This window comes from Balaenoptera musculus, chromosome 7 (genome assembly GCF_009873245.2).
Source record: "Balaenoptera musculus isolate JJ_BM4_2016_0621 chromosome 7, mBalMus1.pri.v3, whole genome shotgun sequence".
NCBI classification, from domain to species: Eukaryota; Metazoa; Chordata; class Mammalia; order Artiodactyla; family Balaenopteridae; genus Balaenoptera; species Balaenoptera musculus.
In genome coordinates, this window is record NC_045791.1 from 8,542,009 (window position 1) to 8,566,971 (window position 24,963).

Below are 24,963 nucleotides of genomic sequence, written 5' to 3' on the forward strand. Positions count from 1 at the left end.
CAACTGGACTCTCCAGTACGAGCTGGTCGGTGCCTCTTCTCCCTGTCCTGAATGATAGGGGTTTCACAAATCTAGAAGCAGCTGAGCAGGCCTGCGGTGCTTGCTTAAAGGAGGGGTGTAAAGTATCAGCTTTATAATCCCTTGTAATATGCGCCCCGAGTGGGTAAACAGGGACTCAGGTCTGACCAGAATGGTTTAATTTCCCTCTGCAGTGCCTGCAAAGCCACCACTCTTATTCTGTTCTCTTGTGCTCACCTTTCCAGACCACCTTACACTTCGACCCACCCACCCAGTAAATTACCCAAATCTTCCAATTCCTCTTTCAAATCCCATTGTTATCCCCCTGGCTCTGACTCTTGTTCTCTTCCACCTGAAGGATGGATTTTAGCATAACCTCCATACCAATCTCCCCACACCCCCAATTTGACCTGTTACCCACAAAAGAGCCAACAGCAGCTCTGACCATGAGAGCTCCCTTCGATGGCTTCTCCCATCTATATAATGAAGTCTGGACTCCTTTGCAAAGCCCTGAAGAACCTCGGTAATATGGTCCCAAGTGAACTTTCCTGTTTTCCTCATTCCTCTCTCTTACCCAGCATGAACAAGACCATCTGAATATGACCTAGTCACTGTTTCCAGCACACGATTTTTCCTTCCTGCTGTCTTATTTGGTTTATACCATCCCTCCTTCCTTTAATGCACGCCATCTATTGAGACCACATCTGGGCCCCATGACACTCTTCTGGATCGTCTCAGCTAGAAATGGTCTCTCCCTCTTAAGAATTCTAAACACACTCAATCTGCATAGCACTTACCAAAACTACTCACTGTAATTATTAAATGTGTCTTGTCTCCATAGATAGGGGTTTTATTACTTTGGGAACAAGGATCCCTAGGCTATATCTCTTTAAAGTGTTCTTAGTCTCACTTAATATCTTGATTTGTACATAATAGGTGCTCAGATGGTATGCACTGAATGAGTTATCTAGGAATAATGCTAAGGAGTCATTTTCCTAACTCCAAACATTTAGATAATATTATCTTTCAAGAGAAGCTTCACCTATGCAAAGTTTATATTCCATAGATGCATTTTGAAAAAGGTGAGAAAATATATGGGAAAGATAAAGCACATATCCAAGTTTTGAGGTGGATTAGAATAGGCAGCAATTCATCTTAAGGGATGAACTCAAACCAGACATTTTCTAGGTGTATATGCTGATTTACTTATTTGTCCTCCCCACAGGAAAGCCAGTAAGGTGCCTCTTAATCAAGCAAAAGGTAGAGATCATTGGTATATTAGCCACTGGTCTCAAGTCCCAACCCGGATCACTGGCAAAAATCCTTGTGGAAGTGAAATGGAAAAACACAGGGATTCAGATCAAATCTTTCCCAGAAGTGGATATCCTGTAATCACCCCTAAGTGTAAAGGAGCTTCATGCTATTTTAACTTGTTTTAATACTCAAGTTATTGTCATTAATGGCATCCTCCAAAAATAAAATCCCAGTAAACTAAATGAATAACCAGTAACCAATGACTCTCTTTGTGCTTTGATTTCCTTTCCTTCTCCACAAGAAAACATCCAGAATTCTAACCTGTGCTGACTCCACTTGTTCTTTTCAGCTTCTGACCCTCCCCGCTAAGCTTGGGAGAGACACCTAAAAGGCTGGTGCAGAGTTCATTATTCTTAGCTTGGATCCTCTTCACTTCATTACCTTGTCAACACTGACATTTATAACACTGTTCCAGATTCCCCAGACAAAGGGTAAACAAATCAATAGCAGTGCCAGTGGCAAGAAAAAGGGATATCAGCCAAAGAAAATCAATAGACTGCATGGCTGCATGATCTTATAAACAACAGCTACTGTTTTCAAATACCACTATGTGCCAGACACTATACCCATCCTATGTGTTATCTTCATAACAAATCAATTTAAAAAGTATGTCTATTGCCTTACAGATGAGGAAACTGGGGCTCAGAGAGGTTAACTTAGCAGTGACATAGCTTGTAAGTGACCAGTATAGGATTTGCGCTGCCAACTGTCTGATTCCAAACCCACTCATTTTCACTTCACTGCCAGGCACCATTGTGAGAAAAAGACACGGTGTCTAGGGAATCTGGAGATCCTTATCCAAAATCTAGCTGTAGCTGATTGGACAACATTGAGCCCATTAACGTGAAGCATGATGAACTTTCAGTTCCTACCGCTCTAATGTTCATATATTACACTTTTCTTTCCCTTCAAGATACATTATGGGAGCTTGGGATTAGCAGATATAAGCTTTTATATAGAGAATGGATAAACAACAAGGTCCTACTACTGTATAGTACAGAGAACTCTATTCAATATCCTATTACAAACCGTAATGGAAAAGAATATTAAAAAAAGAATGTATATCTATGTATAACTGAATCACTTTGCTGTACAGCAGAAATTAACACAACTTTGTAAATCAACTATACTTCAATTAAAAAAATTAAAAATTAATTTAAAGGAAATATTATGGAACTCTTAATATGTGCTTGTAAATATGGTAGCAAGAAGGATACAACCATAAATAAGACTCAGTCCTGTCTTTGGAACTCCATGATTACCTCATGCTGAGAGTAGGAGAGGGACGGAGATGATGGGTAGCATCTTTACAAATCAGACTAGACCCCATTCCCTGGCTTACAACCTTCCATGGCTCCCTACTGCCTTCAGGATAAAGCCCAGACACCTTAGCATGGCTTGTGAGACTTATGGTGTCCTGGTTCCTGCTCGCCTCTCTGGCCTCATCACTTGCTATCTTGTGCTCTGATTTTTAGCCTTCTGTATCCAGAGATGACACTTTCATTCTCCTTTCTTCTACTCACCTGGGTCCCTTCTCTGTCTGTTCTCAACTTAGATTTCACTTCCTCCAGGGAACTTGGAATGTCCCCCCACCTCTCTCACCAGCACCCACACAGATCATTCTGGGCTTACTTGCCCACTTACTGGTCTATTTCCACACTAGACTGTAAGCTCCTTGAGGCCAGGGGCTGTCCTTCAATTTTTGTATCCACAGTGCCTAGCTTGGTGCCTGGCACATAAAAAGTACTCAATAAATGTTTGTTTAATGAAAAAAAAAATCAGACTAGATTCCATGCTTTGAAGCTTAGTTGATCCACCAAGTATCACAAAGTTGCAATCCACTAGAGACAGCTTTAATCATGAGAACATACATTTAAATTTAAATAATGTCAGGTAGGTTTCACCTGGTTTATCAGAAACCGAGAATTGTCCATATGTGCACCTTCACCATTTACCAAGCATCATAGAGTCAAGGCTACATAATGCCTTATTCATTCATTCCCCCAGAGCAGAAAGGAAGAGTGAAATGCAAGCTTTTTTATGCACGGAATGGGTAGTCATCTTCTCTCTTCTACAACAACTCCTCTTTAAGGTCCGAAAGACATTAGAGTCCAATGCCATTCTCAAAAGAAAAGTAGCTGGATCAGATGGGGTGATTTCTTATGTCCTTATTACTGCTACTGCAAACATTTATTGAGGTTTCATTATGCCAGGCATCATGTTAGCTGCATTACCACCTAATCGTCCAAACAGGCATTGTTATAATAAACACCTACATTTCAATTGAGAAAAGTGAAGCTCAGAGTATTAAGTCATTTGTCCAGGTCAGTTAGTCAGTGCTAGAGTTATGACTGGAATCCAGGGCAGATTCCAAGGCTGACTTACAATAAATATGCTATTACCCCTCCATGATTAAAGCCTGGCCCATCACAGTTAAGGCTAAGGACACAGGCTTTTATTTAGGAGCCCTCAACAGAAAACAGAGTGTACGTCATCTGGACTATCTTATATTATTTGTTAAAAAACAAAATATGGCAGAACTGATTGGGAGTGCAGGACCCAGACTCGCAATGTGTGACTTTAGATGCCAAGTCCACCACTGGCTAGTTTTGTGACATTGGACAAGTCACTTAACCTCTGTGACTCAGTTTCCTCATCTATAAAATAAGAGTAATAATAGCTGTTACCTTCTTGGGTTGTTGTGAGGAAAAAATTAGTTAACATAAGAGCTTAGCAACCCAAGTGCCCACCAACAGATGAATCGATAAAGAAGATGTGGCACATATACACAATGGAATATTCCTCAGCCATAAAAAAAGAATGAAATAATGTCATTTGCAGCAACATGGATGGTCCTAGAGATTATCATACAAAGTGAAGTAAGTCAGAGACGGATAAATATATATGATATCACTTATATGTGGAATCTTAAAAAAATGATACAAGTGAACTTTTTTACAAAACAAAAATAGACTCCCTGACATAGAAAACAAACTTATGCTTACCAAAGGGGAAACGGGGGAGGAGGAGGAGAAATTTGGAATTTGTGATTAACAGATACAGACTACTATATATAAAATAAATAAACAACAAGGACCTACTGTGTAGCATAGGGAACTATAGTCAATATCTTGTAATAAACTATAATGGAAAAGAACATGAAAAAATATATATATATAATATATATGTGTGTGTGTGTATGTATAATTGAGTAACTTTGCTGTATACCTGAAACTAACACAACACTAAATTGACTATACTTCAATTACAAATAAGGAAAAAATAAAACCTAAGAGTTTAGATCTAGCACAGAGCAGTGCATTATTAAATAATAACTAATAAAAAACAATAATAACAATGTTATTATTATATTATAATATACTATAATATTAGTTTATTATAATAAAGTAATAACAATGTTATTATAATATTAATAAGCTATACTATTAATAGTAGCATACTATTATTAGTATTATTATTTGATTAATGCGGAAAACCAAGTTCTTTACCATAGCCTAAAAGAGATATTCCAAAACCTTGAACAACATTAATATTCTCAACCCAACCTTGATAACTTTCCTTTGAAAGAGGGAGAATTTTAAAGTGAGCAGTATCTTTAGAACAGGGACAGATTGTTTATGTGTTTGTCTGTTTGTTTGTTTGTCTGGGGGTATCTATATGGCCAAGCACATTGCCTGCTCCATAGTATGCTCAATAATTTTTGTGTCATGAGAACTAATTGAAACTTTTTTTCTGTAACAGACATGTCATTGGCTTCTGGTAGACCACACAAAATATCCTTTGTTAATACAGTCAGGGGAGGACATATAAAGTCTGTTCAAAGAGTGCTTTTGCTTTTACAAAAAACAAACTTGACTTTTACAGAGAAGCACAAGCATGGATCAGGTCTGGGTTCTGATCATGTAGTAGTTCCTTGAAAATGAAAAATAAAATTGCATTTTTAATCAGAACATAACACACATTCCTGTTGCATGAGGTGAAACTAAATCATCTATTGCATTTTCCACGAGGAAAAATGCAGTTCATTATTCTTTAAAAGAAACAGTAACGAATGCCCTGTAGTCCAGTTGTGATTCAATGTTCGTTATCTTCAAGGGAGAAAGGATAAGATGGGTATTTAGGAAGTTGGAATGATTACTGAAATCTGATATTTCAGGATCTTTTAAAACACATCATTCACAGGGAGGTCAGATTAGAGTAATGAGTCTGAAATATTTTATTACTCAGGGAAACAGTATCATTAAGAAATTTCTGGATATAATATGAGACAATTACACACAATATTAGAATTTGAGTCAGGAAGGGGCTGTGGTTTGGAGATCTTTTTATTTACTAGAGAACTAGAGATGCCCATAAACAAAGTGAAATATTTTTTAAGAAACCTATGAATTCAAAATAAAATAATTTTTCAGTAGTCTCTTTGGGAGCTATAAACTTGTTCCAAAGAAGATAACATGCATTTCATAAAAGAGGAACTCTCAACGATTATCTTTTCTGTTGCAACACACTTAGACTACTGATGTACACAAGCACAATGCAGTCCCCAGATTATGCACAATTCCAAGCCTACCTCGTAGAACTGCATCCCATTCTTTACTGGTTAAAAGGGGTAGCAGAATGTGAATGAGAAAAAACAGTGCTCTTATTGGATTATTGTTGATTTGTCCTCCTCAGAGTCTATCTCACTCTGGTAAGAAAACTTTGGCTTCCTTTTAAGAAATAACATTTCTCTATTCTCAACACACGTGGTTAATATTGACCTGCACCCTGCACCCTGTCCAGAGCCATAGCTGGGTGCATAATCCAAGCATGGCCACTCAGTGTATTCTAATCCCTTGGTCATTGTCATCACCTGGACTTGTCACTTGACACAAATTGGTCCTTTGAGACTCAATCCAGGACTTTTTTCTGGAAATTTTAGAAATGAGAGGCTTTCTTTCCACCAGGGCTGTTGTGATCAAGGGTAGTGATCAAGCATGGGGTTGCTGATTCCACCTTTGTTACCATTAAAATTCTGCCTGAGAATAAAGCCCCATAGAGAGGTAAAGAGAGTCAAAGGTGGAGTGAGAAACAGACAGACAGACAGACAAAGGCTGAATCACAGTCACATTTGAACTTCTGCACCCAGCTGTGCCCGAAGCAAAGCCTACACTTTGAAACTTCCATTTTCACCAACTATTATATTATCTATTGTCAGTTTAAACTGGTTAAAGCTTGATATACCCTGAAAACAGCCCTGATTGATAGTGACTCATACTCCCATCTTCAAGGCTCACCACCGTACAAAATTGCTCTTCTAGAATGCATTTGAGTCTCTCTTTGGAAATTACCTTTATAGCCACTTTTCCAGACTCATTAAAACAAAAACAGAAACAAAGCAAAACACAGTTCTCCTCAATGTTCCCACAATCTTCAAACATCAAAAACTTCTAATGTGCGGAGCATGTGCTAAATACCCAGTACTTTGCATATCGTGTCTCATGGAAGGCTTACTCAGCTCTATGAATTAAATGTTCTCGTCCTCGTTTTACTGATGAGGAACTATAGACGGATTAGACAATTCACCATGGTCACACACTAGTAATTACAGAGGAGAAAGCCAAACATGACTTAGTTTGTCTCTAAAAAGCTGAGCCATTTCACTCTGTAATTTTACTTTTCAGTTTAATATCAATTGGACCACTCTTGAATCAGAAGGGGGGCCCAACTGTGCACAAAATTAAAAAAAAATAGAGTACGGTCTTCCCAAACGAGTACTTTGCAGTACTCGCCTTTCACTTACATGCATAAATTCTGCTGTGCTGTCTAAAAATATCAGGCATAACTCTTCACCTACAAAATGTTTGAGAAATGATTTAACATGAAAACAATCAGAGTGTTCGGTCAACAAGACTCTGATGTTGCAGAAGACACAGTAGGCTTGACATTCAAAACTGAGGGATTTGGGAGAATCAAAAATCCCTGTTCTACAGACACAATCAGGACTCACTTCATCTGAACAAGCCAAATGCATAGGCAAGCGCTCACAACTAGCCCTACAATTTCTAGATCAGCTGGGTTATTTTGCAGGTTGAGAAGGAAATTTTTCAATTTCTAATGGCTTGTTAGGGCCAAGTGAATTTTGAAACTACCTGGGCAAACAGCCATCAGAGCAAAAGAATAATGTCTCTGCCAGGTGTGAGGTTCAGCCTATCAAATTGGCAAGTAGGCAGGAAATTAATAAATGCTGGCGGCATAAACAGATAATCCTGTAAGTATGCCCTGAGTGCAAATCTCATTTCAATGTCTATTTGGAATCTGTTAACTACAGTTTAAAAGCAGTACTACAATTCCTTTCCACCTAAACTTGAACATGTTTCCATATTTTAAAAAGTAACTGCTTCCTAAATCTGCAGTATGATAAGAGTCTCCTCTCAGGAAGAAAAAAATAATAACAATTATAATAATTCCTTAATTCTTAGTTTTCTAAGATGTGTGTGTATATATATATATATATATATATATATATATATGCACGTGTATATATATATATACAAAATGTGTGTATATATATATATATATATATATATATATATATATATGCCATCAAATTTCTAAATCTGTCTGAATGTCCAAGTTCTTTTACCAGGGTTGAGTGAGACAGAAACTTAGAAACACACTGGTAAGTCACACTATTTGAATTGAAGGAATATGCTTCTATGTTTTCTAAAGAATTCAGTAATTTTCCAGAAACAGATGATCTTGTCCAAAACAGTGACTTCCCTAAATATATACACTTTTTTCTTTTTAATGTTATCTTCTCTTTAATCCATTCATGTAATAGACCAGAACCAAGAAATCTTTCTTAAAAGTCAAAGAACGTTAATAAACCAAGGAATAAACCTAACAACAGCCCACGACTTACCACAGGTAAACACCCATAATGCAATTTTAATGTCAATGATTTTATCTTCTATTTTCATGGACTAGTCTCTACATCATAGGAATTCCCAAGAAAGAGACTTTTATTCATCATGTTATGTGTGTAGGCATATACCATGTAGAACCATCATTGGTACTAAATAACTACCTTCTAGAATGGTGAATTGGCCCTTCCTCTTACAGAAAGAAAATGAATGAATGTGTTCTGCTTTACAGTGGAATGCTGTTAATGGTATTGAAGAAAATTGGGACAACAGATTTACTATACTTATTTGCCCTTGGTCTATCCTATGAAAAATGCTTGCAAATCCTTGTTTTAGAGTTGAAAATGTCCAACCGAGTACTAGACTTTTCTAAAGTTGTGGAGTAGGTTTGCATTTGTCATAAATACCATGTACTCATTCCTGCACCATCCCTTCCTATAACAAATAAGAGTTCTTTCTGATGCATGAGGCTTCTTTCCGAAGGGTCTGCAGGAAAGATGTCCCTCCTTAATAATGAATCTGATGTTTATATCATCTTCCCTCACCTCCAGATATAGACCTTTCATAGACCAGAAGCGCTGAGGTTAATTGTGGATCCAAGTGCTCCTGTCTGTTTATAGCAATTTGGATGGGAAGGAAGGTGGGGAGGCAGAAGTCTCCCACACTTAGCCCAGTGAAGACATTTTATTGGATACTCTTCCTCAACCATAATCAAATTCTTTCCTATCTTTTCCAAAACAAAATGACAAGCTGGCCCTCAGTAATTTAGTACCCTGCTTTGAATTTTCATCCTTTCATTCTTATGTATTATGCGTTTAGTTCAAAGGACAGAAATGCCACAGGAATATCATACACAGTGGCAAGATTAATGGAGAGAAATTTTTAAATAAGAGGATGTTTCTAGAGCTGCCATTACACAAACTAGGTGCCATGAAAACAGCCAGAGCTTGGTGGTCTTACAGCCTTAATGATCTCCCTTCCCAAAGTTCTCCTGATTTGGTTGAAGTGAGGATTCAATGGCTCGAGATGTATTTAGGTATCAGGGGACATATAATAGACCAGATGCTATAAAAAGTAATTCTGCTTCATTAAAATCAATCAACACATTTTTAATGTCTTGCTAAGCTTCAGGAAACAAAGAGGAATCCTAAGTTTGGGGAAGATTTTTTGGGGAAGAAAGATGAAACCAAGACAATGAGTCATCAACCAACACTAAGGTTGCATCAAGGAAAAGTACCTAAATCGTCTTGAAGAAGAATAGGAATCCTAGCCTTGAGCTATTGCTAGGTGAAGATGTTCAACCTATGACTCTTACATTCAAATCAGTGAAAAGGGGACAAGAAAAATAAAATCACCTAACAGAAAAGGGCATAAGTATAAAACCTCTCCACCCAGGATATGGCTCTGGATTGAAAAAAACTGTAACAAAAATAATAATAAAATGACATATTATGAAATCAAGAGTAACAACATTTCTTCTGAGACTTCATCCAGAGGTTTGGTCTCATTCGGGCCTTGAGCTTAAATTTATACTCACTTCTGTCCAGAAAAAAACCCAGAATGAGAAACAAATAATTTGAAATTGGTAGCACCTCCTGGCACCAGGAGGAAGTAAACACAAATCTTGCCTGAAGGAAAGCTTTCCAATTTCTGATCATCATTGTTCCTGCAAATTAATTTCAACCAAAAATGAGCTCACACACGTACTTATACACACACATAGCATAGGAGAACAAGCTATCATAGGAAAGAGTTAGAAAACAGAAAATAATAGATTTAGATCCCTATGGACTTCCAATGTTGGGAATATCAGAGACAAGATGTTTAATAACTAATAATGGAATACTTAAAGACATAAAAAGATTTAAAAAATAAGTGGGAACAACAGATTATCTTAATTAGAAGGCATGTTTGAAAAAGGATAAAGTATTACTTTAAAAAAAACATAATCAATGAAAAAATGACTCATTGAATAGGTTTAATGGGATATTAGGTATAAATGAAAAGAGAATTCATGAATTTGAAGATAAAACCCAATGAATATCCCAGAATACGAGACAGTGTTATAAAGAATAAAATTTATTTATAAGACGATGGTAAGAGACATGAGGATAGAGTTAAAAAGTCTAAGGTTTATCTAGTGCAGGCCAAAAGTAATTAAGTAGAGAGAATAAGATAGAAGCATTATTGAGATGCTGAGAATTTTTGAGAGCTAATGGATAGAAACATATGAATAATACATATGAACTAGATACATAGGAACTAATGAATAAATGCAGGAAACATAAACATATCAAATAAGACAATTAAAAAGAAATCCACAATCAGACACATGGTAATAAGACTGCCAAACACCAAATTAAAAGAAATGACCTTAAAAGTGGGTTTTGGGCGTTGGGAGTGGTGGTGGTCAGAGCACTTTCAAAGGCAGGACAGACTGACAGCCAGCTTTTCAACAGCCAGATCAGAAGATGGGAGAGTTCAGTGTTGTGCTGCCAAGGGTTTAACCTGCATGTCTAGCAGCAGGGGGAGCCCTGACTTGCAGAATTTCTGAGCTCCATGGAGTAAACACTCCCAGGATGGCTGATTTCAAACTACCCTTGTGACATCACTGAAAGCAGAATTGGGCAGAGATGTATGTAACAGGTCCTTATGAGCCAGTGTGAGCTGGTTCCATCACACCCATGGATAAATCCTTCAATGTCGAGTTGTACGTCTAGCAAAATTATCTTCCAGGAATAAAGATGAAAGGTGAAACTCCTGTTTTCAGATAAAGGACCCCTTATACAGAAAAAAATTCAAAAGAATTTACTTCGGAAACAAGGAAATCGAATCTGGTAGAAAGTAGAAGGTTCCAACAAATTAGTGACTGCATTAATAAATCAAAAAAGCAGTGTCTACATAAAATAATAATAATTATTAGTAGGAGGGGGGAATGGAATAAGAAATAAATGTAAAATTCAATCTAGAAGTCAGTCACTGTTGATTGGCTCATTCAACTGCCATTTTAGCAACTAAAACTGACATTTCCCAGACCTGACAGCAGATAGATTTCTGGATGCACATTACGTTCTGGAAATTAGGTACTGTTTATGAATCTGGAAGGCTATAGTGTGACAGGTGTCATTTATCTGCCTTTTCAGCTTTTTCTACTGGCCAGCAAAGCCATGGTAACCTGAAGTATCCTCTGCCACCCTTTTTAAGAGACCTTCTCTGCCTCTTGGGAGTTGACACATGCCACTGCGGCCACAGTGGCATCTGGACTCTAGCCTCACATTAGGGATGGCCTGGGAGTTAATAGCTCCCCACTCATGAGCTCAGAGCTGCCTGGGGAGTTACTCCAAAATACTCTAACAAGAATGCACACTGTAAGTGCGGCCACAATTTTAAAAGCAACTTATTTCCTGAGTTAAATCCATTCCTGCTTAAAATGCCTCGGGTTACTAATGTTTTCTGCACTGTATTGTGACTGAGAGAATAAGAAAGAACATGCTAGAATCACAGGAAAAGTTGACAAGTAGAAAATAAGGAGGCAGAGACAAATCCAATCATACAAGTAACCCCCAAATGTACAGGGGCTTACATTTGCCAATTTATAAAATAGAAGATGGCCAAACTGGATAAAAATGCAGTATTTAGCTATAGCTCTTCACAAGATCATATATAAGGCTAAAAAAATAAAAGATTGAAAGGGAAATATGGAAAATGATATACCAGGCAAATACTAACTAAAGCAAAACCGAATTAGCTATATTAATAACAAACTAGATTAAGCACAGAGACATTAAAGTTAAAAAATATTACTCCAGTGTGAAAAAAAAGTTCAATTCACCGAAAAGATATAAAAATTCCAATCTTGCTTACACCTAATAAAAGTCATCATTAGATATAAAATGAAAATTCACAGATCTTCCTGTAGGAAAAAAGAACATCCATTATTATCGTAGGAGATTCCAATCCTCTTTGAATTTTTGATGAATTAGAAAACAGATTAAGGACTTACAGAATTAAATAATTGGGTTGTTCAAATCCTTAAATTATTTAAGTGAAATTTACATAAATTTAACTAAAGGAATTCAGTAAACGCTTTAAGTTAACTAATTTGAAATTAGGTAACAATAATTATTTTGGTGAATCACTTTGTTCATTTACCTTACTCGGGATTCTACAAAGTAGATATACATGCCACTTTCTGGTCCTGCCACACGTACCTCTCAGCCTCCCATAGCAGGACTCTTGGTTCTACATCTTGGATATTATCCGCATCTTGGTGTTTCCCCCAATGAAAATTATTTATTACTTTATTTATTTTAACAGAGCCTGCCGGAAAGGCATGGACAAGAAAAACAAACCTGTGACTTTGCCCAAGGTGAGGGACCTGATATCCCTGAACTCAACCTCTGAGGAGAAGTTATAACTGAGTCGGAGGTGTTCATCCATCTGCAGGAAAAGAGACAACAAAGAGGCATCAGCAGAGGTCCGCATGTCCAGGACATAAAACACTCCCATATGAAACAGCTTTGAAAACACACGCAGGGCAGAGCCCTCTCTGGGACTTTCTCTCTGGAGAGATGAGAAACGTCTCGCTAATTCTCCCACAATGCGCATAAAATACCCGTTTCTTTACTCTTGGTGAAATAAAGGCGTTCACACAAGTCTTCTCCCTGGGAAATTCTGTACAGCTTTTGACAGGTATTTATCTCCCCACTGAGAGTTTCTCACCAAATTCTTTGCTGCAAACAAGCAAACAAACGAAGCCTTTCAAGAACGGCTCGCTGTGCAGGATTAACATTAAAAGGAAAGCAGGCATTCATTCCCAGTCTCTCCCCCCTTCTCCCCATTTGGTCCTTAAAACCATTACCGCCTCCTTTGCTCCAATCATTCTGACCTGGCCTCATTCATGGGTGCCCTGGGGGGATTTTCCTGAGTGAATATTTCAGTTTGACAAAAGGTTTGACCCTGGGGAGGGGAGGCTAGCTGAACAGTTTCCACCAACATGAACAGATGATAATCCCATCTTGCAGATGAGTGAAAGCCATGAGGGGGATTCTTTGGGACTTTATCTCTAGGGTCATTCTTTAGGGAACCCTCCTTTCCACACACGTTGTTAATTCCAGTTCCATCTCTTTGTTCTCCTCCCCATTTCAAGGCATCGTTTCCCATCCATCCCCAGGTTTTTTCTGTCTAGTCGAACCCTACCAGTTTCTTCCCGGCTCGACTCTGAATATTCATATGATGTTATCCCTGGGAAGGATCCTTGTAACATATCACAGTTCATCTGTAGGAAGAGGAGACTAAGACCCCGTCAGCTGCGTGCCTGTCCCCGGGCTCCCCTTGGGGGGCAGCTGACCAGGACACACACCCACTGCTCCCAGCTCCCACCACCAGGACCCTCCTTCTGTACCCACTACTGTTCAGAGTGACCCTCTTCCAGGACTCTGGGTCCTGTGGTGGTTTCTGCTGTGAAGGAAGTCAGTGGCTATGACTTGTGACATGTGATTATATGGTTTATTTCTTTTTCATTCATGAAATTATGCTTTAATAATACTTGTTATTTATTGAAGACTTGGTATGTATGAGACACCATACTAAAGTATACTTCAAAATGCATTCTTCCCTATAATACTGTGAAATAGACATTATTACCCCCTGTATTTCAGATGGTGGAACTGATGTCACAGAGATCACAAACTTGGGCAAGGCCACACAGCATCACACAGCAGTGTCCCCTCAGCATGTGGCCCGCCAACCACACAATATGGAGTTTGCTTTACCTGTCCGTATCTCTCTAGATGCTTGAGCAGCTTGTAGACAATCACTGTGCGTTCTTATTTCTGAATTTCTACAAAATTCATTCAACAAATGTTTGAGCATCTTCTATGTGCCAGATACTGTTCTAAGTGTTCCCAGAGTCCATCTCCTCCCAGAAGCTTTCCTTGATGCCTTGGTTAGATTAATTGATCCTGTTCTCTGTTCTCATGGTGCCTTTTTATTTTTTTCTACCTCTAACCTTGCATTTAAGATGCTGTATTTTAATGATCTGCTCTCTCTCTCTCTCTCTCTCTCCCCCTCATTTTTCCCCACTAAACTATTGGCTCTTCGAGGCTCTTGTAGGTCCTACTACAGAAACTGGGAAAGTAACTCCAAAGATAGGTTTGTTGAGTGAATAAACAAACATCCTGTACTGATTCCCTTTCTATCTTTTGGGTTATGAAGACAGCATCCATCACAACACCAGTATGCCTCCGGCTGCCCTGGTGGCCTCCACACCTTTATACAACATAGGGTTTTTCATACCCATGGTCCTCACTGGCAATCTATTTAATGCCCAGATTCAGTCCTTGCCCTGAAGGAGTTTTCTCTCTGCCTTATCTCAGAGCTCGCACCTACACTCTGGAACTGTCTCTTCCAGCAAGGGGCAGGGTGCCTCTTCTCATGTTTTGTTGCCCAGGTTGGAGAGGAGGCTAAAGTGAGTGGGAATTTCCTGCTGAGTGGAGAGCAGTAGAAGGATTCTTAGAACTGAAAGTTTAGCTGAGATTCCTCTAGCTCCTGCCTCTCACCTCCTCCCCAGGCTCCAAAGGATCAGTTTCCTATGCAAGTGATTCCCTCAACACTGTCACGCTTGGAAGAGCTAATTGTTCTAGTATGTGAGTCATTCTTGTCCTACTGTTCTGCTTTGTGGGAACTTACCTGGTCCTTTCTACTTTAACCAGATGACAAAGAAGGGGGAGAAGGAGGTGAATGACACTTAATCAAAGGGTTATTTTTTTAATAAGTATTTATAAAGGTTTGGAGATGAAGGTAGGATGATTCAAAGAAGGCTTGAGATAGTTGGGGAATGGATTCCAACCCTGACGTGGAGTGAGGGCACCTGAGTACACCTGAGGGCACCCTTAGTACTGACTCAGGTGCTGGGTTACCCATTTGAAAAGCTTAGCAAATGCACAGGGCAAAAGCAAAAAAAAGTGGGGAGTTGTACCACAAACATTTATTTCTAGGACCTCAGTCTTTATGATAGGGACTAGGCAATCACTGAAGTCTTCAATGAGAAATACATTATTATGTTATACTCCCTTATGTTTATTTTATGCTTTAGGATTGCTTTTCTTTTTAACTGCTCTTGGTGAGGTGGTGAGGGAGTGAAGTACCACAGTCCTTTAAACTTTAGGGTGCCTAAAATTTGTAATCTGGCCTGGAGAAGCTTTGTTAATCTCAGAATCAAGGATGCCCAGTGGTCTTGTCAAGTCATTAAATGAGATGAGAAAAGGAGGGAAATTGAACAAATCTTTTTCTTTTATTCTTTCTTTCTTTTCTTTCTTTTTTTTTTTTTTTTGTGACCCCTAGATGCCAAGCTTCGCATTTGGTCCTTTAGTTATGCTCTTTCACAGAACCTTTACCAGAACCGACTGAGCTCAGCTGCATTTGCACCCCAGCCCATCCCCACAACACTCAAACTTTTTTTTACAGATAAATAGACTGAACCTCAGAAAGGTGTATAACCCGTCTAAGATCCCAGAGGATAAGTGATGCAGCTGGGATTTACACCCAAGCCTGTCCCACACTAGGGATCCCTCTCTTGATCTCAGGGTCTTCACCTCTCAGAGGAAGACATTAACTCCATGAATTGAAAATGCTGGGCCTCCTCCTTCTTTACAGCTCGTAATTGTGCTGGCATTTTGGTAACCTGGCTTAATCTGTTTAATGACATTAATGTATTTTAAGTAGGGACCCTGTAGATTACCTCCACCACCAGGGCATGGGTCGGGGCACCTGAGGATTAGAAACCACTGGCCAAATTACAATTATCAAATCATCACCAGGATTTCTCACTCTTGCCTGCAGCCCTGGTGCCTAAGGACTCCTTCCTAGGGTCACACGGGGCAGAGAGGAGAAGGACTAGCAACTCAAGACTATACCTTGCGGGAGGGTCTGTTCTTAGCTACTGGAGGCCTCTGGTTGGCTGAGTATAGTGCTAACCATCTGCCCTCTCTTTATAACTGGTTCTGAGTAATGCCTGAGACTGAGAAGGGGCAGTAGCTTACCCCGTTCTGTTTTTACTAAATAGCTTGTTCCTTTTTTTTTTTTTCTATTTTTTTTGTTGTTGTTTTGGGTTTTGTTGTTGTTGCTTTTTAAATTTGGCTGTGCAAGCCACACGGGATCTTAGTTCCCCAACCAGGGACTGAACCAGCGTCCTCGGCTGTGAAAGCACAGGGTCCTAACCACTGGACCGCCAGGGACGGCTTGTTCTAAGTGGGGAGGAAGGAGAAGAGATAGAGCAAGGGGGGATGGGGGTGGGTGAGAGTGTCACAGAGACAAGTATGTCATGTGACTGTGTCAATAAATTGATTTAAAGTTAAAAAACAAAGAAACTCGCCATCTCCATTTCTTTCTGCTACTTCTGTGCTTTGGAAATGGTATGTCTTCCACCAACATGTGCTTATCATTGACTATTGATTGATTGGTGGGAACCCTTGAGATGAAGAGAAGGGAGTACCCCATTGTTCTCTCACTGCCCTATTTGTGCCTTTTGTCTGTGGAAAGAAGACAGGAAATAGAAAGAAAAAGAGAAGGGGTCATATATGCAAATGCCCACCAGCATGCAGCCCAGATGTCCCGTCAAGGCCTCAGTCAAGACATGTTCAAAAAAGATGTCATCATTTCCACCTCCTTTGTCCTCTAATCTGGCCTCAACCCAAAGACTTTTAACTCTTATTTCAAGAGTCAATACTAGAGGTGATTCCATTAAATTATAATCATTCAGGAATTGTGATTGTGTCCTATATTTGCCAATGACTCCCCAATCAAAAAAACAAATCATCAGTCTTGACTTATCCCATAATCCATATCCAGACAGTCACCTAAGGCTACTGACGTTCCTTCCAGACATTTCTCAAGTCTTCCTCTCATTGGCTACCCCGCTGCACTAGTTGAGGCCCTTATCTTCTCTTCCTGCCTGGTCTCCGTCCTATATCTCATGGCTCCCAAATGTGTATTTCCATGGAGCAATCACAGCGAGCCTCTGGAAACGAAAGCCTTCCCATGCTACTTCCCCTGCCTAAAATCCAGTGGTTTCCCTTCCCCTCTCCACAGGGCTAATTAAATCTTCTCCACATAAGCCTTGTGGAATTAATTCACCTAGGTCAAAAATATTTACTAAGGACCTGCTATATGTGAGACACTGCTTGATAAATTGGGGGTTCCATGGTAATGAAAATAGACAAGAATCCCTGTCCTCAAGAAGCTTACATTCTAGAGGAGAGAGATAGGACAAGAAATTAGATAAATGGATAAGTTGTATCAGATGCTGGATAGTGCTTAAGTGGTTTAGGATTGAAGTCAAGGAGTTGGATTGCTGTATTAAATAAGGTACCCAAAGATGACATCCTTGAGTCAAATTTTGAGTGAAGTCCTGAAGGAAGTACAAGTACAGGTAAGCAATGTAGATACATGAACAATCGTGTTCTAGGCAAAGCAAACTCAGGCGTAGTCAAGAGCTCTGGAAATAGCAAGCAGGCCAGAGTGGCCTGAGTGGAGTTACAGAGGGGACAGGAATAGGTGAGATCAGAGAAGTCACAGCAGGAAGAGAGCAAGGTGTGTGGGGTCATGGAGATGCTCTTAAGCCACTGCAAGATCTTTGGCTTTACTCTGCATAAGAAAGGAAACCATGGAAGGGGTCTGGACAGAAGAGTGTCACGATCTGACTAATGTTTTAATAGGATCACTCAGGTTGCTGTGTTCAGAAGAGGCTATAGGGGAACAAAAAGAGGAGCAGGGGTATGCCAATTAAAGGCAACTCATGTGATCCAGCAATCCCATTCCCAGGCAAATATCCAGAGAAAACTCTAATTCGAAAACATACATGAACCCCAATGTTCATAACAGTACTATCTGCAATAGCCAGGACAGGGAAGCAACCGAAGTGTCCATCGACAGATGAACAGATAAAGAAGATATGATATATACATACAATGAAATATTACCCAGCCATAAAAAATAATGAAATAATGTCATTTGCAGTAACATGGATGGACCTAGAGATGATCATACTAAGTGAAGTAAACCAGACAGAGAAAGACAGATGTCATATGATATCACTCATATGTGGAATCTGAAAAATGATACAGATGAACTTATTTATGAAACAGAAACAGACTCACAGACGTAGAAAACAAACTTACAGTTACCAAAGGGGAAAGGGAGTGGGGGAGGGATAAATTGGGAGGTTGAGATTAACATAAACACACTACTATATATAAAATAGATAAACAACAAGGTCCTGCTGTATAGCACAGGGAACTATACTCAATATCCTGTAATAAACCATAATGGAAAAGAATATATACAAAAGAAAATGTCACTGTGTCAAATGCCAGTGAAAGACAAATGAGGAAAAGACCATTGGATTCGGCAAGATCCAGCCACTGCTCTCTTGAGAAGTGTGATTTTGTGGCCGCTCAGTGACAAACTTTCATCGCGTAGGTTTAAGAAAAAGGAAGAGGAAATTTGGCGAACAAGCCTATAATCAACATTTCCAAGGAACTGGGCAATAAACTGAAAGAGAAAATGGGGCAGTACATGGAGTCAGATAAGAGAGTGAGTTTTCCTTCCCTCCCGACACCGTACTTTTTTGTTCATGTTTTTGGTTTTCTTCAATGCCTGTAATACTTGCATGCTTTATGCTTTGGGAAGCCATTAAGTGGAGCTGGAAAAATGCTGTAAAGAAAGGTGAGGAGGGTAATGCTGCAGTGATGCTCTCCACTAGGTATGAGATCTGGCCTACAAGCGATTGGTCAGGTCTTCGCTAGAGCCATTAGCTGTTCGTTTTCAGCAACAGGAGGGAAAGAGGTGCACAGACACAGATGGAAGTAGGTGGAGAAATGTGCTGAGAGCATGCGGATGTTCTCTTCTGAATGCTACATTCTTTCACAGAAAGAAGGCAATGAAGTCATCTACCAAGAGTGGAGATTGAATTGCAATTGTCGGCCGTCTAAGGAGAGAGAGGGAAAGTTTAAAATTGCCAACTAGGAGATCAGGAGGATGGATGAATTAACAAAGACTAAGGGGTGATTTCTGGGCAGATTTAAGAGCTCACCTGAGGTCATGATTCTAAAGGGGGATGGTCTGGACTCTGCCCATTTTCTATTGCGATCCACTATTGCCTGATGCTCCTCTTTGTACCAAGACCCCGGGAATTCTGTGGAGTGCCTGACACACACTCTGCTCTTTCAGACAGCTTTACAGGGGCTCACTGGGACCCTCTGCCTCTTTCTTCCCCACCCAGCCCATTCGAAATCAACGTCAAGACTCAATTTACTCCTAACTTCTTCCAGAATGTAAGTACTGTTGATCTTTGGACAACATGTGTTTGAACTGTGCAGGTCCATTTATACGAGGAGTTTTTTCAATAGTAAATATTATACAACAGTACTACGGGATCCTCCATTGGTTGAATCCACAGATGGGGAACTGTGGATACAGAGGAACTGAAGACAGTGAGGGCCACCTATAAGTTATATTCAAGTTTTTGACTGGGCGGGGGGTTGGTGCTCCTAACCTCCCATCCTTGTTATTCAGGGTTACCCGTACTGATGCCCAGGTGAGGTGGGTGCCCTCATCCATGCTCCTGTATCACCTGTGCACTCTCCTCCCACAGCCTTTACCCATCCCTTGTGATTTCCTCATTATGCTACAGTTCAGGGGTTATCAAAACTGAACAGACATCAGCATCACCTGCTCCCCCTCCCCACAGAAAAGTTTCTGATTAAGTAGATCTGACGTGGAGCCCAAGAGTATTTCTTACAAGGTACCAAATGATACTGATGAATGAGTATTTCTTACAAGGTCCCAAGTGATACTGATGCTGATGAGGGGGGTGCACCCTGAGGACCACTATTCTAATTCTCCAAAGGCTAGGGCTGAGTGTGGTTTTTACCTGTCCCCAGAACTTGGCTGCACAGTTGGCTCAGGGTCGAAGCTCAGAAAAGTTGTATTGAGCACCAAAGGCACATTTGGCTGAATGAGAAGAAGGGAAGTAAGGTACCTGAATGGTAAGCACTCTGCCCTCTCGGTTAATCTTCAGGTGGTGCAGTCTTCTGTTGGCAAAGTTCTCTGTATCGATGGTGAATACATGGATTTCTTCCTTGCTTAGCTGGTAGCGAACTTGTAAGCTTCCTTGAAAGACAAACATTAGACATTAGAATTAAAGATAGGAGCCATAAATGCAAAAATACGATCAGATTGTCTTTTAATTGATTGTGACTGTTTTCTAGGGACCTATGTCTCAATCTTTTCATCGTTCACATTTTTAAAAGGTATTACATATCTTGTGACTATAGCATCTAGGTCCATATTAAAAATCCTGAGTATAGCTGAAATACTTTTGTGTGTGCATGTGTGTGTGTGTGTATGTGTGTGTGTTATCGGAAACCAAAATACCAGTTTGGAAAATAAAACAACCACAAGTCTATTTTGTAACTGGATTGTGAAAACTTTAATAAGATAAAATCATTTCCCACGCTCTCTTCAATTCCTACCATTTCCTAGAACTCCCTTTCTTCCTAATTGCCTTCCTGGAATTTCAGAATATGTAATGTGAAATAAGATTGTAAAGTAATCTAGGCAGAATGGGGGAGAATAATTTGGGGTAATGAGGCCATGACCCAACAGAGTCAGCCAATAGCAGAAGCTCCCTACCGCTAATCCTGGTTTCATTGATTCCTCCTCTGCTTTTGGCTCTGATCATCATGAATTTCCATTGGGGGTGTATTTTCTCACTTAAAAACTAATCATAGCTCCCCAGCAGTAGCATATTTGCTGCTGAGAGGAGCTCAGACATGGGGCAAGAGGCCTGCCAGGGGAAGGGAAAGGGCCCGTCTTGTGAACTAGTGGGATGGTGGCTGGCATGCTCTTTCCGGCTCCTTCTGGTTCTAAGAACTTGGGGTTTTAATATATAATTCAACCCAATAAAATAAATCAGCATGTGATAATTATGTGTCAGGCGTGGTGATAAGGACCACATTCCTTGAAGTTACTTGGGACTCTCTTACCATCCCACTGTGTGGGTCATTCATGCACACATTCTGTATGTACCTATCCATTTTAGAAATCACTTCCATTTTATACATCTTTACCAACACCTGCCTAGCAACCATCCATCTTAGATGTCAGTAATCTCAACCAGGACCCTGTCAAGGTATTTATTCTATATCTTCCCCAACATTCCAGTTTAGGTCTAAAACACCTCAACCATTTCTTCTAGAGCTCTACAGATATTGATCTCACCTTCTTAGGAGGTTTGATGCAATCAGTGACTCCCTAAGTACCCTAAGAAGAGCTCCTGAAACCTCTTGCTAACTCATTGTCACACAGCTCCTAGGAGGAGAAAGTCAACCCATGGCTTTTCAACATAAGTTTGACACCAGTAAGGGCTGACTCCAGTCTTAAAGGAGGCACTGGGGTGAGATGGTGACAGTCAGGCCCAGAGGCTCATTGATCACCTTCCCCTCAGTTTTGTATTCAGTTGCTTGGTCAGTGAGCAAAGAGGCACGTCTCTCCTTCTAGTGTATATTCTGGTGTCATGAGGTTACTGTCAGCTTCTTGGATGGCGTTACCCGGGACCCCAAAAAGTTCATTGCCCTAAAGCCTTCTTCTAACTCCTTTATGTGATTCATCTGTCTGCTTCCATTTCCTCCCTAGAGTCTCCCACCAGTACCTTTGCATCCAAAAGTGTTTAACATAATGGTAAACTTTGCAAGTTTATAGTCTAATAGACAGGGAACTGACAGAGAGAAGATGCTCTGAATCTAATAAACAACAACAGCAACAAAAGGATGGTCTTAGACAGGTGTTCACTGCAATTTATTCAGGGAACTATAATGTATACCCTCCTGTGTGTTCTCCATTTCTTTTTGTTTGTTTGTTTTGTTAGTATATGTTGACATTGTTACATTATAAAGGGCATGCATTTGCGGGTGTGTAATAAGGGCTGAAATAAGAGGTTCATGGTGTGGAAATTAGAAATTGATTTGAGCCCCAGTTAAGACTTTTCCAAATATGCTTCTGGAATAAACATACGTATAATGGAATGACCTTTGGTCACCGGCAAGTATGCTGTAAAAGTTTTAATGGCTCTTATTAATATTGGAGCACGCTAGCTGTATCTAGCCTCACTTTTTTAGGTCTCCAAGCAAAATCCATGTCATCATTTTTAGAACTATGCAACAGGTATTATCAATGTCATTTTAAAAAATGTCGAAGAGAAATCTGATTCCAAAAAAAACTTGTATTTAAACACAATGATAAGGAATCTACTTTAAATCAAAAAGGATGTAGTCATAGTCTGTTAAACTTCCTTGCTACTTTCTGGACAAAGTTACCACCCCTCGGCTTGTATTATGCTTGAGTTCCTGCTTATGACTCCTCTTTCATCTAGAACAGTTCTTTGTTCCTTCTTCCATTTGATTGATGAAGGAACAGAGGTGCAGGGAGGAATAACTTTTCATCATTCATAGTAAGTGGTGGACTCAGAAACGAAATCTAGTTAGCTCTAAAGAGCATGGTTTTCCCATGGAACACAGGGTCCCATGTGTTCATCTCAGCCAAGAATGGTCTTCCACTTCGACTTTTCCCTTTAAGCTTATTCCTACCCAAACTCCAAAAGTAAGCACCAGGTTACCTCTTCCAGGAAGCCTTACCTGGTTTCTCCAAGGTGCCCTCTTCTGCTCCTATAGATCCTGTGCTCACTTCTAGCCTAACATGTATTGGGTTGTGCTGTCTACTTACTTGCTTATTTCCCCTTCCTTCTTTCCTTCCCTCCCTCCCTTCCTCCTTCCTTCCTTGCCTCCCTCCCTCCCTCCCTCCTTCCTTCCTTCCTTTCTTCCTTCCTTCCCTCCTTCCTTCCTTCTTTCCTGTCATTCCTTTCAAAACAACATAAATTTATTGTGTCAAATTCTGGAGGCTAGAAGTCTGAACTGCTGTCTCAAAGGCTCTAGGCTAGGATTCTTCCTTGCTTCCTCTGAGCTTCTGGTGTATGCCTGCGTTCCTAGGCTTGTAAATGCATCACTCCAAGCTCTTCCTTTTTCTTCGCATGGCTTCTCCCTGTGTTTCTCTGATAGATCTATATTCAAAGCTGCTCTAATACTCTACAAATGATAACTATATTTCTCTAAGCAAACCATTTTACTATTTATATTCTTCTTGACAATCACCTACTCATGAGAAGGTGACAATTATGGACTAGAAACTCAGAATTGGAAATTCTAACTATATATCTAGCATCTCGAGTTGGGCCTTAGGAGAGATTCTCACACCTCAGTTTTTTCAAGAACATCACTTTGTTGTGTTTTACGTGTTCCCACTTTGCCACTTTTCCTACACTAGTCTGTCTTCCATACTGTCATTAGTGTGAGTATTCTAACATAGACTTACTTGACCATGTGATTCTACTGCTTAAAAAATTCCAAGGCTCCTTAATTTCACATGAAACATTCCAACTGCTTAGCCTGACATGCAAAGTCCTTTTCTTACCTCCAACTTTATCACATACATATTTTTCATAACTGAATCACACCTGAACTATCCCAAATAACCACCCCCCCCCCCCAAATAATGCTCCTCCTTGCCTTTGTGCATTTTTTCTTCCTCTGGGACCACCCCTGCCTCCTTATCTCTATGACAACCACTTCTCCTTCATTAAGACCCACATGATGTGACCTAGGTCTCCACTTGCTCCCAAAACTGATAGTATCTTTCCTTCCTATATTGTCACTGTGCTCACTTTTAGTAACAACCTCAATGTATCATGCTTTGCTTGTCTTTCTCCTTGAACGCAAGCTTCTCTAGGAGGAATGGGTGCTTATTCATCTTTGTGTCTATAGAGAATAACACAGGGTCTGCTATCTCAGGTCGTCAAAAGTCATTTGTTGAATAAAATGGCCACTCTGGAGAATGTTATTACCACTTCATCAACATTATAAACTAGCAATTATTCAATGTCTACTGTGTGTCAGATACTAAATTAACAAATAGTTATAATGTTATAATTCTATCTTTAAGGAGTTCATAATCTGAAGCAGGCAAAAGCAAGGTCATACTTGTCTGCTTATATGCCTACCATGTATTAGAATTTTTATTTATTTATTTATTTTAACATCTTTATTGGAGTATAATTGCTTTACTATGGTGTGTTAGTTTCTGCTGTATGACAAAGTTAATCAGCTATACATATACATTAGGTTTTTAATCTGGTACTAAAGATATTTTTTATCAGATTCTCAGATTAGAAAGTAGAATTTCAGTGGAGTAAAATGCTCTACAAGTAAAACATAATAATAAAAATAATAGTAACGATATTCATAATGAAATGGGATTCAAACCCAGGAATATAGAACTTTAAAGCGTATGTTCCTCCCACTAGATCATGTTGCCTCCGAAGACATGTCAGGTCACATAGATGGATGAGTTGATGAATAGAGAAGTGGATGGTTGGGCAAAGGGAAAGTTGAGTGATTTGATAGAAAGGTGAGCATTTGTAAAATGCTCTACAAGTAAAACATAATAATAAAAATAATAGTAACGATATTCATAATGAAATGGGATTCAAACCCAGGAATATAGAACTTTAAAGCGTATGTTCCTCCCACTAGATCATGTTGCCTCCGAAGACATGTCAGGTCACATAGATGGATAAGTTGATGAATAGAGAAGT

General features: G+C 39.6%; 1 protein-coding gene across 1 annotated transcript in view; it reads right to left on the reverse strand.

Moving 5' to 3' along the window:
- Positions 1-6,310: 6,310 nt before the first annotated feature.
- CNTNAP5 (contactin associated protein family member 5) overlaps positions 6,311-24,963 on the reverse strand; it is an 829,028-nt gene continuing 810,375 nt past the window's right edge. The window contains exons 20-23 of the mRNA XM_036857137.1: positions 20,299-20,429; positions 12,611-12,698; positions 7,125-7,185; positions 6,311-6,371 (exon numbers count right to left, since the gene is read on the reverse strand). Coding sequence (XP_036713032.1) covers positions 6,311-6,371; positions 7,125-7,185; positions 12,611-12,698; positions 20,299-20,429 — 341 coding nt within the window. The remainder of the gene's footprint in view (positions 6,372-7,124; positions 7,186-12,610; positions 12,699-20,298; positions 20,430-24,963) is intronic.